We start from the raw sequence: 17,406 nt of genomic DNA on the forward strand, positions 1-17,406 counted from the left end.
GGGTGGGGGGAGGGGTCCGGGGATGGGGGGGAGCGGCTGCTACTGCAGCGCTCAGCAAGGGGTCGTGCTTGGTGCTGTCTGTGTGCACGAGGCGCGATGCGCTCAGCAAGGGATCGTGCTAGGTGCACCACTGCCAATTCTTTATTGCATCGATCTATCTCATTCTTTGTCTCTGCTTTTATTTCCTTGCGCCCGAGTATGCACCGCTACTTGTGGTACCCTCTCTGTACTCATTGGAGAGCCACGTCCAAACCACTAAATCTTCTTGTTTCTTGTGTGAAGCCCTCTCCAATATTTTATTTGATTTCTGCAAAAGGGCTGCTGCCATGACTGTGGAATGGTTGTCACGATTGACTTAAAATGTCGCGGTTCGATCTCCCAGCCTGGCCTTGAAAACATTGACCAGGATTCTTACAATTCCCTGTTTTTGTCCACCCACAGTCCATCGGTGGGTCGCGTGCAGTGGGCTAAATGGCGAGTACTCCCACCTCTTTCAAGACGAATGGTCAGTGTGGAAAAGTTGGCCAAAACATACCCACCTCCCTCTAGTGGGGGTTCTTTCACCAGCAGTTGCATGAGCAAGTAATTACAGGGCTGAACCATTAACCTCACGTGTACAACAATCATCTGGTTTACGTGCATTTCAGAACTCCTTGATCCAGACGCCAGCATCTCAATGCTGCAGGCTCAGTGATCTGCATCGGTGTTACCATTGCGCCGTTGCTCCTCTGCAACCCCGTGCCACCCGTTGCCGCGTGTAACGTTGCTGCGCCCTGTGCACCGCATGTGTCCCCAGCCTCTGCCGCTGCTCCGCCGGGACACCGGCTTGATGCTGACGATGTCTCAGGAGCAGGCCGCCTGCCTCCTGGCCAACGCCTTCTTCTGCAGCTTCCCCCGGAGCAACGCCACCGGGACCCGGAGCGAGGACTCTGCCTGCCCCGACATCAACGTCAACAGGTGCAGCAGCAGCAGCCCATCACTGTGCATCACACACCGTACACCGTGTGTCATGCAGTACACACACACAGATGCCATGCTCTCTCTATGTAGAGTATATCTTGCTGTATATGTAGCGTCGGAAATGCAAAGCACACACCACCTGTAGTTGCGGGCACGAGTCTACAGGGGGTGCCACCGTGAGTTCGAGAGAGAACCGGGACCGTTGAGAGGCCGTGTTCCCCCCCCCGACCCCAGGTGAGGGGTTGGGGGGTTATTCCAGAGCCACCTGGAAGGTTCCAGAAAGGGGGCGGTACCGAGGGTGGAGAGTCCCCGAGGTGGATATAAAAGACGGACCCCAGGACGGCCCGAGGCAGTGCTCTGAAGACGACGACTGAAGACCAGCTAGGCTAGGACCCTGGGACCCCGGGACCCTGGGATCCCTGGGACCCTGGGACCCCGGGACCCGACGTCCTTTTATGGATGGTGTTCTTGGGGTCATAGGCAGCATTCCTCCTCCTCCAAACACGGCGAGTTGAGTTGATGCCAAAGAGCTCCATTTTCGTCTCATCTGCCCACAAGACTTTCACCCAGTTGTTCTCTGAATCATTCAGATGTTCATTGGCAAACTTCAGACGGGAATGTATATGTGCATTCTTGAGCAGGGGGACCTTGCGGGCGCTGCAGAATTTCAGTCCTTCACGGCGTAGTGTGTTACCAATTGTTTTCTTGGTGACTATGGTCCCAGCTGCCTTGAGATCATTGACAAGATCCTCCTGTGTAGTTCTGGGCTGATTACTCACCGTTCTCATGATCATTGCAACTCCACGAGGTGAGATCTTGCATGGAGCCCCAGGCCGAGGGAGATTGACAGTTATTTTGTGTTTCTTCCATTTGCGAATAATCGCACCAACTGTTGTCACCTTCTCACCAAGCTGCTTGGCGATGGTCTTGTAGCCCATTCCAGCCTTGTGTAGGTCTACAATCTTGTCCCTGACATCCTTGGAGAGCTCTTTGGTCTTGGCCTTGGTGGAGAGTTTGGAATCTGATTGATTGATTTCTTCTGTAAACAGGTGTCTTTTATACAGGTAACAAGCTGAGATTAGGAGCACTCGGATTTAAAGCTTTCGTGACTGCAGGGATTCATCTTCTTGGTTCTTTCGATAAAGTCATGTAGAAGGGAAGTAATAAAATAATAAAATAATAAAACATAATAAAATCATTCTCACGACGTTTCGGCCACAACGCAAGCAGCCGTTCTCAGGTGAAAACCAGGTCTGTCGAGGCGACAGCGTCTGAATGAAACAGCACACGAGCTTGGAGCATATATATAAGCTGGGCGCCTTGACAAAGGAATTTGCATATCAAGAGGAATTTAGCATTTCCATGGGAAATGCAGGAATGTGATTAGTACTACTTATGCCTGTGCATTATGCAGGATTAGCAGTATCAAAGGGAGAGGATATGGGAAATGCAGGTATGTGAATAGTACTAATTCAGCATCAAAGGGAGGGGATAGGGGTAGCATTAATAAAGGGAAAGAGTGTTAATAGTATGTAGCTGCAGCAACTAAAACCAACACGTAAACAACTAAAGTATAAACCACATAGTATCATCAGTATACTTACTATACTCTACAATAAGCTGAGTTACTAACAGTAAGTAATACATTACAATTCTACATCTTAAAAATTATATAATATGCTTCCATCTAAACTTATTCTCTTACATCACACGAGTCTACACCGTACTATATACTGCCATAGACAAACCCAACATTAAATTATATACTGTATTGCTATAAACCATATAACACTATGTATTATTCTACCCACCCTAATGTGTATCACACTGCTATATATTTACTATACAATTACGATACTATATATTACTTTGTACATTGTATTAAGCATATAAATGTTATACTATCTGTTATTATACACTGTACCATTGACCGTCGTGTCAATGGGTGAGTAGTGAGGGGAAACTGCAGTGGAGCAAAGAATCCATTCCCTGCGAAGAATACAATTCCAGTGAGTGGAACGCGGTCTGAAAGTCACCGTAAACGTGAACACAATCAGTTAAGATCCGAAATGGTTTATTACGTCCTTCCAATGATTGCTAAGCCATAATCCATATTCTCGGTTGAAATTGTCTCTGTGTTTGTATATGTGGATCGCCTCATGAGGGGTTTAGAGGGTTAGGGTTTTCGGTGTATTTGGGTTAGGATTTCAAAGGGTGAGTTTAGACGGATAGGGTTTTAAGGGTAAAGGGTGTTGAGGTTTTTTTTTATTTGATTAGAGTTTATAAGGTTATAGATTTAGAGGGTTCGGGGTTTAGAGAGTTGGGTGTTTAGAGGTTTAGAGGGTTCATGGGTTTTGATTGCTCTGTGTATTGGTTTACAAGGTTATGGGTTTTAGAGGGTTAGGGGTTTAGAGGTTTTGATGTTTAGGGGATTAGGGGTTTCGATTGTTGGAGGTTGAATGGTTAGTAGTTGAGGAGGTTATAAGGGTATGTGTTTAGGGGTTTAGAGGTATCGGGGTTTCAAGGGTTACGGATTTACCGTGTAAGGGGTTTAGTGGTTTGAGAGTTGAGGGTTTAACACCTAGACTTTCACAACTAATATTGTCCATAATAAAGTTTTTTTTTGGTTAGTCTCAAACACTAAATGCCACTTTTTGTTGATGTGACAAATTTTACTAATTGGCTGTTTAGGGTGGTGGTTGGTTTAACGACACGTTTATATTTACATAATCTAACAAAAAAAACCTTTATGGGTTCAGAGGGTTACGGGTTTAGTGGATTATGTGTTTAGAGGGTTAGCATTTTAGGGGCATAGGTGTTTTAAGGGTTAGGCGTCTAGAGGGTTCGTTCTTTAGAGGGTTGGGGTTTAAATGTGTTGGGATTAGGTTACGGATCGAGGGTTTTAAAACGTTAGGGTTTTGAGAATTAGGGTTTTAGAGGTTGGGGATTTAGGAGGTTATGAGTTCAGAGGGTTGGGTCTAGAGGGTTAGTTCTTTAGAGGGTTATGGTTTAAATTGGTTGGTATTTAGAATAGGTTAGGGATTTAGGGTTTTAGAAGGTTAGGGTTTCAAGGTTTAGAGGGTTAAGGATTCAGAGGGTTTAGAGGGTTTGGTTTTTATTGGCTTAGACGGTTAGGGTTAAAAGAATACGGGGTTTAGAGAGTGAGGGTTTTGGTGGGTTAGGATTTGAAGGGTAAAGGGGTTGAGGATTAGGGGTATAGGAATTTAGAGGGTTAGGGGTTGAGATGGTTAGGGTTTTGGGGGTTTAGAGGTTAAGCTTTTAGAGGGCGAGGGGTTTAAAGATTAGGGCTGTAAGGATAAATAGGTTGAGAGGGTTAGCGGTTTAGATGGTTATGGATTTAGATACTTAGGGGTTTAGAGTGTTTTAATTGTTCGAGGTTTAGTGGTTAAGGTCTCTGTGCGAGTCCAACATGTTTTCATGAGTCTATGGTAAGATAAAAAGAGTTCAGTTTAATTTGTATATTTCGAAACAATTTGTTTACCTTTCCTGTGATGTTTTTGTCTTGTATTTTTGTTATTTTCTGACCTACCCGATTGGACGTCTGTGAAAACAGATCGTTATAGCTCATCTGATTCATCCAGTATAAATAAATATTCAAATTCTATTGACCTCTGCGAGAATCTATGGATTTCTGTGTGAGTTTTTGGGCCTTTGAGTGAATGGATCTCTGTGTGAGGCTATGGGTCTCTGTGCATGTTTATCGGTCTTTGTGAGTATGGGGTCGCTGTGTGAGTCTGAGTGTCTGTAGGAATGTATGGGTCTCTGTTGGGGTCTATGGGTTTCTGGGTATGGTTGTTTGTGCGAGTCTTACATGCACAAATTTAACTTAAAATGGCCATTGAGGGTTGCGGAATCCAAGTTGAATATTAAGTTCCTCGCAGTACAAGCCAGCTCTCTAGTCGTGTCATCAAACAGCCCCTTTAATTCTTTATAATAATAATAAAATAGATTAGTCCAGGAAATCCATACTGAGTCACAGTCGGGTCCTGAATTGTTTTTGTTACATTTTCGACGAATGAATGATGAGTTCTTACACAAGTGGGGGAAACCGGAGCACCTGGAGAAACCCCACGCATACGAGGGGCAGCACTTTAAACTGTACAGGCAAAGATGGCGATTATCCCACTTTCTATACTGCCTTCTCCTGGCCAGCCAGCCAGGAGAAGGCACCTCGATGCCCACGGGAAGGGGGTTTCACAACATTCACTGTGTGATCCACTCACCCTTGCTGCCTTCCACTGCTGGATTACAGGCTTGCAACACCACCGCCTGGCGAATAATAGTAATAATTAAAAGTTTTATAGCGCGCACAAGAACGACTCAGAGGCATGAGGAACCACAGCCGTGCAGGAAGGAAGCCACGTGGTGAGCCAGTACCAACAATTGTCCAAGCTCTGCGGTCCTCTATGGAGGCATTATGCGCTAATTAATGACGAGTGTTTATACCAGTGGGGGAAACCGGAGTACCCGGAGAAAACCCATGCGTGCGAGGGTGAAACACTCTATCCCTGTACAGGTGAAGATGGCGATTAGTCCACTTGCTCTACTGCCTTCTCCTGGCGAGTCACGTTATGGCACCTCGACGCCCACGGGAAGGTGATTTGCCAACATCATTGTGCGGTGATTCACCTACCCTCGCTACCTTCCACAGTGCTGGATTAGAGACGTGCGCTACCAACACCAGGCGAATGATAACAATAATAATAACTTTCTACTTCTAACTTGATAACAATAGGCGAAAAATCACAACAGGCAAATGATAACGACAGGTGAATGAGAACAGTCATTATTATTTCCACTTAGAACTTGATAACAATAATTATTTCTACTTTTAACGAAATAACAATTATTTCTACTTATAACGTGATTACAACAATAATAACTATTTTTACTTTCAACTTAATAACAGGCGAATGATAACAGGCAAATGATAAAAACAGGCACCACATCTACGCTTCTATATAAGGAACGAAACAGGTGAATGTCTCCACAAATCTGGCTGTTGCCTGATGAAGCTAGTTGTAATTACTGGCGAAACGTCGTACTCAGATTGTAAATGTTGTGGCTTGACTCTCCAACACACCGTGTGCTGTACTAGTTACAAATTGGCATGTTCTGCGTACGTGACAACCCTTACTAGTTGGCTGTGTCGGGTGGTGGTGGGTTTTAACGACACATTTATATATTTACGCGATCTAACCCAAAAAAGAAACCTCTATTATGGATGATATTGGTCGCGAAAGTCTACGTGTTCAACAAACCCGAAGGAATCATAGGAACATCGACGTGACCACGGGAGAAGATGCAAACTCCAAATATACAGACATCAGGGTTGGGGTCAAACCTACGAATTCCAATATACCAGTTTAACACGTCGTCTTTCGCGAGGGAGTTTGCATCTCGCCACTGTGGCGCCTCATTATCTGACTCACCCAACCACTAAACTACGAAAGCGACCCACACACTCACTCATCCACTCACCGTGCCACCCACTCAACCGCTAACTCACTTGCTCATGCACACACACAGCCACTCAAGAACATACCTGTGCAGCCACCTACACACCCAATCATTAACTCAACGACCCACCCACCAACCCATCCACTCACTCACTCTAGACTCCACTCACCCACCCACTCACCTATTCACTCCCCCACTCACACACCCACCCATCCAACCACCCACTCTCTAACTCACACACTCACCCACCAACCCAACCACCCACTCAATCAATCACCCACCAACCACTCACCCACCCAATAAACGAAAACGTAACTATTTCTCATTGTACCAGCTAAGGCCCACAGAGCTATATAGATCTTTTTCAAAAGCGACCTTGTTACAAATTACAGGTAAACAAAGTGGCTTATCACCTACACATGCATTGCAGCCAAATCCTCTGAATGCAAGTTTATTCTCAATGCAGAGGGAAAACTCAGTGCACCTGGAAAAAACTCCACACGACTATGAGGAGAACAAGCACAATCAAATATACTTGCGACAGGGTTGGGATCGAATCGACAACCTCCTGTATACACTAGGTGAGGAAGTTACCATCTCACCCCCGTGGCACCCCATTCTCTGACTCACTCACTCAAACACCTACCCATTCACCTATTCACGCACACCACTTACTCAAATACCCACCGTCTCACTCAATAACCCATCCACTCACTCATGAACCCACTGAAGCACTCACACATACAAAAACCCCACTCACATGAAATCGCACACCCATCTTCTCAACCACTCAGCCAGCCACCCACTCAATCTCGTACCCACTAACTCTCTCACTTTCTCACCAACCTACCAACCCACCAGCGACGTGCGGTCAGGGGAGGCAGAGCCTCACCTGTCATACTCCAATGACAATAGTTGTTATGAAAAGTAAAAAAAAGAGAATAATAAAATAAAAATTAAGATTTTTCCACTGATCTGTGTTATAAATGTCATTTCTGTACGATTCCAATCATTTTTATAGTCAAAATCGCGAAATTTGCGGAGCTCCGCTGCAAATACAGGAAGAGACGAGAGGTGAGGCAGCAACGAGCTCAGCCTCCCCTGATTGCGCAACCCCTCAGGAACTGGATGGAGCGCGGGCAAAGCGCGTGCCTGTTACTATCTCAGTATGTCACCAATGTAATGTTTGTAGACCCCTTCATTTCATGTTCCTCGCCTTCCATACTCCAGGTAACTTATTTCACGTATGTGTATAAAGATATTTAGGCTCTAGATTTGAAGGTTTCGTGACTGCAAGGATTCATACTCTTAGTTCTTTCGGTAAAGTCACGTGGGTAAAATTAATAAAATAAAACAATCAGACGCCATCCAGACATCCACCCTGCGTCCTTCCCTGTGGAAGAGGTATGTGGATAACACTTTCGTCATTTGGCCACATGGCCTCCCAGCATTGAACCACTTCTTGGACCACATCAATTCCAGACATCCATCGATCAGATTCACCATGGAAGTGGAGAAAGATGGCAAACTACCATTCTTAGATATTCTGTTTGAGAGGAGACCTGACGGATCCTTGGGACATTCTGTTTACAGGAAAGCCACCCACACAGATTCCTACTTGAAACCGGATTCTCACCACCACCCATCTCAAAATAATTCTCTCATCAAAACGCTATACCACAGAGCTCATGACATTTCTGACCAACACCACCTGGCCAGTGAATTGAGACATGTACATCGGGCCCTCAGGATGAACGGATACTCTGAACGCACCATCCGCCAAGCTGTTTCTCCCACCATACAGAAACAGCCACTTGAAACTCCGATCAAAACTGTCACGTTACCATACATAGCAGGCATGACCAAAAAGATCTCCAAAATTCTAAAAAACATAAGATCCAAGTCCGATTCAGTACAGTACATAAAATCCGTAATCTAATTCCATCTGTGAAGGATGTCATCCCTGACTTGCAATACCCTGGAGTCTATAAACTGAGTTGCAGCTGTGGTGACTTACATTGGGGAAACGAAACGTCATGTCTCTGATCGTGTCCGCGAGCACAAGTCAGATTTGAAACACGGCAAAATTGAGTCGTCCGCCGGTGCCGATCATTGCTATAACTCGGTGGGCTCTCATGAGGTTGTTTTCTCCGAGACTAAGGTGCTCTGCAAGCCTTCTGGCTACCATCAAAGGTTTGTACACGAAGCCATTCAGATATACAAACACAGACATAATTTCAACCGTGATGATGGGTACAAACTTAGTAATCATTGGAAAGATGTTATCAACCATGCAAAAAAGATTTAATTACACATTTTTGGACCATCTTATCTGACAGGCACTATTTTACTTCACCGAGTGTTAACATCCCTAACGTTTAACAGTACTCTTTATTGTCAGCCAACACTGGTATAAACATGGGCATTTCCGCTCCTTTTCTATTATGTACATCCACAGTTACTTGCGCAACCCGTCCCTGACCACGAGTCCATTCATCCCACAGCGACTTGCGCACAAACAGCAAAACCAAGAGCGGCTTAATCGTATCTAATTCATTTACCCACCCAGCAGTATAACAAAAGCAGTAATTGACCACTTCACAACTCTTCCTCCCCCGCTGCCCTTCCTGGCTCCTCCCCCCTTAACCACTATATAAGGTACAGATAGTTTGCTGTGACGGTTTCACCTGAAGACGGAAGCTTGTGTTGCCTCCGAAACGTCGTGATTTTTATTGTTTTATTTTTATTAATTTTACCCACGTGACTTTACCGAAAGAACTAAGAGTATAAAGATATTTATGCTCGCTGGTCTCGTCATGAAACTGCAATGAAAAAGCACCAGGGGAGGCAGCCATCACATTTGCCTCACTGAGGGGGATACGTCTAACACGCCCCCCTCCTTGAGGCCACGTCCCCCTCAGTGTGTGAATCTGGCTCTGACACAAGCCAGTGCCTCCCCAGCCATTGACCTCACCACACGTCACTGCAACCCACCCACCTATCTACTTACTTAACCACCCACCCAGTCGATCATCCACCCACTAACACTCACTCACCCAACAACTCACTAACCCACCCAGCACTCACTCACCGAGCATGTCAATCTCTAACCCACCAACTCACTTTTAAACTGACTCTCAACTACAACTCACCCAGTCACTAACCCACTCACTCAATTTATAACCCACCCACTACCCACGTAACCTCCTACCCACACACTCACTCATCCACAAACCCACTCACCCCCTCACTCATCCATCCACTCACATACTCACCCAGCCACTCACCTACTCACCCAGTCACATACACATCCACTCACTATGCCACCCACTCAATTTCTAACCCACCCACTCGCCCAACCACTCCCTCAGCAACTCACCCACTAACCACGTAATTATTCACCCACCCACCCATCACTCAACCACCCAATAATTCAACCACCAAAACATTCCACCACCCACTAACTCAACCACCCACTACCACCCACTAACTCAACCACCGAGCCACTCACACTCACCCACTCACCCACCCACCCACGCACTCACCTGCCCACTCACCAACACACTAAACTAAATCTAAATTGTGGTTATTTTACCAGGTAAGGTCGACAAAGCTAAACATATTTTTCAGAAATGACCTGGTTAAAAATTCTAGGTCAACGAAGTGGCTTATGACATGTATTGCAGCCAAATCCTATAAATGCTTGTTGATTTTAAATGTGGAGGGAAATATACAGGTGTCAGGGTCGGGATCAAACCCACAACCTTCTGCATACCAAGCGAAGTAGTTAACATCTCGCCACCGTGGTGCCCCACTGTCTGACTCTCCCACCCACTAACCCACACACTTACCCACTCATTCAATCACCCACTCACTCACTCAACTACTGAGCCATTCATACACTGACCCACTCACTAAGCCACCCACTCAATCTCTAACTCACACTCATGCACCCAGCCACTCACTCACTCAGCGACTCACCTACGACGCATCACCCCAACCACTCACTCATCCACCCACGCACCCACTAACGCACGACCCACTCATCCACACAATGAACGAATATTTAATTGTTTTTCATTTTACTGGGTAAGGCCCTGAGCTATAGATCTTTGTCGGAAGCCACCTCAGCACAAATGACAGTTCAATTAAGTGGCTTTTCACGTAGAATGTTATTGCAACCAAATTATATAAATGCATGTTCAAATGTGGAGGGACAACATGGAGAAAATTCCACGCGACCACGGGGAGAACATAGAAACTCCAAATATCCAAGCGGAAGGGCTGGGATAAAATCCACAACCTCCTGTATACTAGGCGAGGTAGTTAACATCTCGGCACCATGGGTGCCTCACTCTCCGACTCACCCACCCACTAACACACGAACTCACCTCCCATATTCACACACCCATCTACCCAAAAACTCAACCACCCACACATTCACGCAACAATCCACTCACCCACCCACCCACTCACCCACCCACTCACTTATTCACCCACCCACTAAACCATGCACCTATCCACTCACCTATTCATCCACCCACTCACACACCCATTAAGCAACCCACCCACTTACCCTGCCACCCACTCAATCTCTAACCGACTCACTCACCCAGCCACGCAATCTCGAACCCACCAATTCACTAATCCTCTCACCAACTCACCAACCCACCTCTCACCCACTCCCACACCCACTCACGCGCTGACCCACCCACTCACTCACCTCAACCATTCACAAACCCACCCACTCACTCACCTCAACCATTCACAAACCCACCCACTCACTCACCCAACCACCCACCACCCACTCAATCTCTAAACCCATTCACCCACCCACCCACTCAGCCACCCACTAACTCTCCCAATCAATCTCTAACCCACTCACCTACCCACCCACCCACTCACCCACCACTCACCCAACCACTCGTCTATTCACTCCCAAACAACACACCCAACTCACGTCACCCATGGCTTACCCTATCACCCACAATCTCTAACACACTCACAGGCCCACCCAGTTAATCACCCACTCTATATGTAGTCCTTACCTCTTCTGGTAATGTGAGATATTCTTTTACCAGGTAAGGCCCACTGAGCTATAAAGATTATTTTCAGAAGCATCCTCGCCACAAATGATGGTTCAACAAAGTCGCTGTATACATTTATTGCACACAATTCCTCTTATTACATGTTTCTAAATGTGGAGTGAAATATACAGGCGTCAGGGTCGGGATCGAACCCACAACATTCTGTATAGTAGGCGAGGTAGTTAACATCTTGCCACCGTGGCGCTCAATTCTTTGACTCACCCACTCAACTACTAAAGCCACCCACTAACCAACTCACAAACCCGCTCACCCTGCCACGCACTCAATTTATAACCCACTCACTAAGCCACTCATCCACGCACCCACCTGCACATGCACTCACTAACTCACTCACCCAACCACCCACCCATTAACTCACCCACCCACTCCCTGACCAACTCACGCACCAACCCACCCACTCACACTGTGACCTACTCCATATCTAACCCAACAACTCACTCACCCAGCCCCTCACCTAAAAACCTAACCACCCACCAACTCACTCACCCACCTACGCACTCAAATACCAACTCACCCAACTGTAAACAAAAAAATGTTTTACAAGGTAAGGCCCACAGAGCTATACAGATCTTATTCAGAAGCAACGTGGCCACAAAAAACCCAGAGGTCTCGGAGAAAAACCCATGAACCACGAGGAGAACATGCAAACTCCAAATATACAGGCATCAAGATCGAGACCGAACCCACAACCTCCTGTACAAAAGGTAAGGTAGTTAACATCTCGCCTCCATGGGGCTCCACTCTCTGACTCGCAGCCACCCACTCACCTACCCATTCAGCCACATACCCATTCAGCCACATACCCACTCAAAGACCCACATCAGCATAAAAATGGTCTTGTATTCACTCAGTAAATGAAGTTTAATATAAAATTGTACACTCACAGGATCGAAATAAAGATGACATTGCACATCGGAGTAAACCGAGTCGCGGCTATGATGAAATTTTGCATTAGCATAACATTGATTTATTAGCATACAAAATGACTTTTTGCAGAGCGATTTAATACAAAAGTCTGATAAACTACAAAATAAAAGTACATAGAAAACCAGGCATCAATATCGTTGCTTTGTATGATCTGTGAAACGCAGAAAATTTCAGATAAAATCGGACATTTTGAGCTTGCTGCTGTATCGACTGAGTGGAATCAATACAATTAGTATCGATTCACAATCAACAAAGACTATATATGGGAAAATCTCTGATCGGTGATTTTGATTGCATCGTATTGCAGCGCCCCTTTGATGATGTTATAAAGCACTTGCCCCAACAGTCTGTTAAAGGCTATACGGGGATCTTTGTGTGCGAGTAGCTCACAGATCCTTGAGAGATCTGAACACTGTCCTATCATCAGCGAGCTCCTCCGGCAGGCGAGGCTGCGTTGGCAGTTGTCTGTGCATTCAGAGGTGTTAACTATCCCACGCAGAGAAGTCTGTTTACAGGACATAAGAGGTTCTTCACGTACCGTGCCCCGTGTCACCTGAATGTTAAATGGGGCTCCGGTAATTCAGTGTCCACCGCCGAATCATCTTTCACCATCACCACGCGTCTATTAAGGCCAATGTGACGAGGCCATAGATAGACAACGCGTTAAAACGGGGTGGGGAGGGGGGAGCAAGAAAAACGTCGTACTACGTGACATCACAACACCCTGCACGCAGCCATAGTGGCTGATTAGGGTGCGCATCATTTACGAATATGTGGTTTAAGTGGTTGAGAGTAGATTTTGGTGTAAATTGATCCCGATGCTTTGCGTAGCCTGCATTTACAATTTCATGCGTGGGTGCGTTAGCAGACGAGTGGGTGAGTGCGTGAGTAAGCCGGTAAGTGAGTATGTGGGGTGGATGGAGGGAGCTGGGCGGGCACGGCATGGGCGGGAGTGGTGGTGGACTGATGCGGTACGGGAGGATGTGGAGCTGAGTGGGCTTTGCCGACGACTGGTACCAGCGGTGTCGAGATCGGCCTCTGCAGGGAGGCTCGTGAAGGATGCTTCTGTGATGCCGCCGCCGCGAAGCCGTTCGGCAGGCGCCAAATCCCCGACCTCGCCACCACCAAGCAACGGAGCCGACCCCTCGTCTCCCTCACCTCACCTCACATGAACACACCCGCACTCATTTCCCCCCCCCCTATAGAGCTCCGAGGGGAGGTCGCCTGGCCGAACGGTTTTTATCCGAGAAACCCTTATCGGGATCAACTCTCACGGTTTCCGGCGATCAGGAAATTGGATGACCTCCCCCGTGCTACGTTGCGCCGCGGCGCTGCGACCGGCCTTAATATGGTGTGGTCGCGGCGTGGGGCATTCGGCCACCGCGGTTGAGGCGCATTTCCCCCCACACACGCCAGTATCGACGGGGCAGGCAGAGGGAATAAGCATTGTGATGGAGGAGCATCATTAGAAAACACGCAGCGCATCTGAACTGCATAATCAGGCACCCCCGCACCGGCAGCGGAGGGACGGCATAATTACGCTCGGGTACGCAGGCACCATTGTTAGGGGAGTTAAAGGATAAGGCTATTAGTATAAATAATCGGGAGAGGGGAGGCGCGCGAGGAGCCATGCACAGCTTCCCACGACGGGCCTTTGTGATGGACACCGCCGCATGAACCTCGATGATGGGGGCCTGCGTGAGAAAAGGATTGATTGGAATTTGCGCCGTGCAGGTCGCTCATTGATTAGCGGAACAAAGGCACCGCGGAGCTGCCTGGCCCGGGCGAGGGGGGCACGTGCCATTGTTTGGAGTTCACGCCGCGCGGACAAAGGATTAATTAGCATAGCGAAGGCGCACGGTGCGTGGGAAGGGGGTAGGGGTCCGGGAATCAGGATAAATGGGGAGCGCAAAGGGGAAATCGCTCTCTGACTCCAGCGCCAGGCGACCAGACGCAGCTCCAGCCAGCGACCCGGACGTCCGTGCGACGGACCGGGGCACGCGGTTAGCACAAGGATCAGCGGACCGCCGTGGACACTTAAAAGTGAGTAAGAAGGTGAATAAGAATCATAGCAGATAAATCGGGAATAGGTATAGAGGTATCAGCGTAGGCCAGCCTCGTCGACTCACTGATTTAACATCTAGTTCCAGGTAGCGGATAATAAATCATTAATAGCTGATCGTGGCCTCGTGTGATCTCGTGTTATAAGTGTGAACGCGTGTGGTACGGTGTATGCGTAAGCTCGCGGCGTGCGTAATCGGCGTACCCCAGGTGCGCGATCATAACGTGAGCGGCCAGCAGGCGGCGAGCGCTGCGCAGAGCGGCGCAAGAGTGGGTATCGCGTGTGGAGCTGTATGCGTGTGTGCGCGCACGTTCACTACGTGTATAATACAGGTGCGCGATCCTAACGTGAGTGGTCTGTATTGAGTGAGTGCCGCGCAGAGCTGTGTGTGGGTGTGCGCGTACGTAATTAACCATGCCTATTACGCGGACCCGCGGGGGAGGGGAATCCTCGAGCGACGGCTCTCACCCCATGGGTGAAGAACCCAACAGCGGTTCGCCTAGTAGCGAGGGGGCGAGTAATGAGGTTAATAATGAGGTTAACCCGGCCGTTAGCGGTACATAGGGAGGGATCTCGGGGGCCAGCGACCCTCACACTTCTACTTGGCAGTTGGCGACACTCGCCCTCCAACAACAACGGAGGAGTGACGCTCACAACAACGAGCGGAACACCGGATGATAAATATGCAGCAATTTGGCACAGTACAGGTGGTGCTGCCAGTCATCTCAGTCAGCCAACCCATGGCACCTGGGTCTGTTCCAGGACCTCCGGTCAGCGAGCCTTCGACACTTCACGTGGCTTCAAAGTGCACCTGGCCTGGCACAGTCGCTGTGGTGACGTCACTGTTACTTATTGGCGAATGGTGACGGTTGATAATGCAGCGGTGGTTGTGAGAGATGCCATTTTGGGGGGGGGCGCGCAAACCCTGACCAGCTGTGAACCACCTCACGTCGCCCGCAGCCACCAGTGGCCACGGGGAGTTCTGGATGGGTGCGAGGGGCTGGTAGCGAGGGGGGGAGGGGACATGGAAGGTGAGAATTATTTTATTATGCTTTATTTTTATTATTTTATTAATACCCTTCTACGTGACTTTACCGAAAGAACCAAGAAGATGAATCCCTGCAGTCACGAAAGCTTTAAATCGAGATGTAGAGGTGTTACATACCGGTGTGTAGCAAGCCATTACGTTGCGGTGTCTACATCACGGTCCGTGCGTGGGGGGTCTACATCAACGTCCGCATACAGCCCCGCCCCTCGGGGGGCAGTTGGCTATATAAGGCAGTGCGTGTGAGAGCTCGAGGCAGTCGTTGGAGCAGAAGTGCCGTTGAAGACTGAAAACCAGCTCGCAAGCCCTGGGACTACACTGAGTCGGTCTCCTGCAGGAGTGGAACCGAGCTGTGGGTGAGTGGTGGCTGTGTGAGTCTCTGTATGTGAGTCTCTCCGTGTGAGTCTGTGTGTGTGAGTCTGTCTGTGTGGAACGGTCATGGTGGGGGTATTGAGGGGGGCATGGGGGGTCTCGGGTGGGGGGCAGAACAGGCATGGGGGGAGGAGCTCAGGTGGGGGGGAGGAGCTCAGGTGGGGGGGGGAGGAGCTAATGGCTGTGACATCACGGGGGGGGGGCGTGGTTAACTTGTACCGCCCCCGCGTCTCGCGCCACGTGCTTCCCACTGGCAGTTTGCCCGTTAGAGAGGCGCCGACAGACCCCAGAGCAGGTGAGGCGTTGAACCGAGCTGTGGGCGAGTGGTGGTGGTGGTGTTAGTCTCTCTATGTGAGTCTGTGTATGTGAGTCTCTCTGTGTGAGTCTCTCTGTGTGAGTCTGTGTGTGTGTGAGCCTATCTGTGTGAGTCTGTGTGTGTGAGACTATCTGTGTGAGTCTGTGTGTGTGGAACGGTCGTGTAGCTGACAGCGCGCCGCGCTATTAACTGGGAGACCCCGAGGTGGATTCTCTCTCAAGGCCAACAGCAGTGACGATTATCTGAACCGGTGTAGGGCCTCCCCTAGGTCGACTCAACCTCGAATGAGTACCTGGTGCGGTGTGTAAAGATCGCCACTAGGGAGACAAAGGCGGCCGGGCGTGGTGCTGGCAATCCAACCCCCTCGTGTGTCGTACCAGCCTTCATACGTACTGCTGGCTAACAGCACTTTCCCCTACAGACTGTTAAGTCTCTATGGGGATCTTTGTTTTTATTTCGATTTAAAGCTTTCGTGACTGCAGGGATTCATCTTCTTGGTTCTTTCGGTAAAGTCACGTAGAATGGAAATAATAAAATAATAAAAATAAAACATAAGAAGATAATTCTCACGACGTTTCGGCCACAACGCAAGCAGCCGTCCTCAGGTGAAGACCAGGTCTGTCGGGGAGACAGCGTCTGAATGAAACACCACCACGCTTGGAGCGTATATTTAAGCTGGGTTGGAAGGGGGGAAGGGCGCCTTGACAAAATAATTTTCATATCAAGAGGAATTTAGCATATTTATGGGAAATGCAGGTATGTGATTAGTACCATTTGTGAAATGCGTAGGAGGTGGGCGGGGGGTTTCAAAGTAATATTATGCAGGATTAGCGAATAATTACGACTTTGTTAACGTCTAGCTTTTCAGTGTGTGGGTCCGGTCTCTTATTTGAAAGGCGGTTGAATTTGGAAATCAAGTTGTCCTTACATTTGGTCGACATAGCGGCAGCTGAAGAGGCAGTCATATTGTCTACATGTTCCCAATCCGATGTGGAAATTGTTGCAGTCAAAGATAAGTGTGATTTGTAGAGTGTCTTGTCTAACTGATCTAGTTCGGTGCGCGTAAGTCTGATTTTCTCTGAGATAAGAGCTAAGCTAGTTCTAGACAGAATTCGTTTAGCATTAGAAGAAGTTA

General features: G+C 48.1%; 1 protein-coding gene across 1 annotated transcript in view; it reads left to right on the top strand.

The window, feature by feature from the left end:
• LOC133351793 (uncharacterized) overlaps positions 1-17,406 on the top strand; it is a 50,095-nt gene that overhangs the window by 30,186 nt on the left and 2,503 nt on the right. Inside the window, exon 2 of the mRNA XM_061567326.1 lies at positions 797-920. Within this exon, the coding sequence (XP_061423310.1) occupies positions 797-920 (124 nt within the window). The remainder of the gene's footprint in view (positions 1-796; positions 921-17,406) is intronic.

This window comes from Lethenteron reissneri, chromosome 38 (genome assembly GCF_015708825.2).
Source record: "Lethenteron reissneri isolate LAM-NWPU_2019-01 chromosome 38, ASM1570882v1, whole genome shotgun sequence".
Lineage (NCBI taxonomy): Eukaryota > Metazoa > Chordata > Hyperoartia > Petromyzontiformes > Petromyzontidae > Lethenteron > Lethenteron reissneri.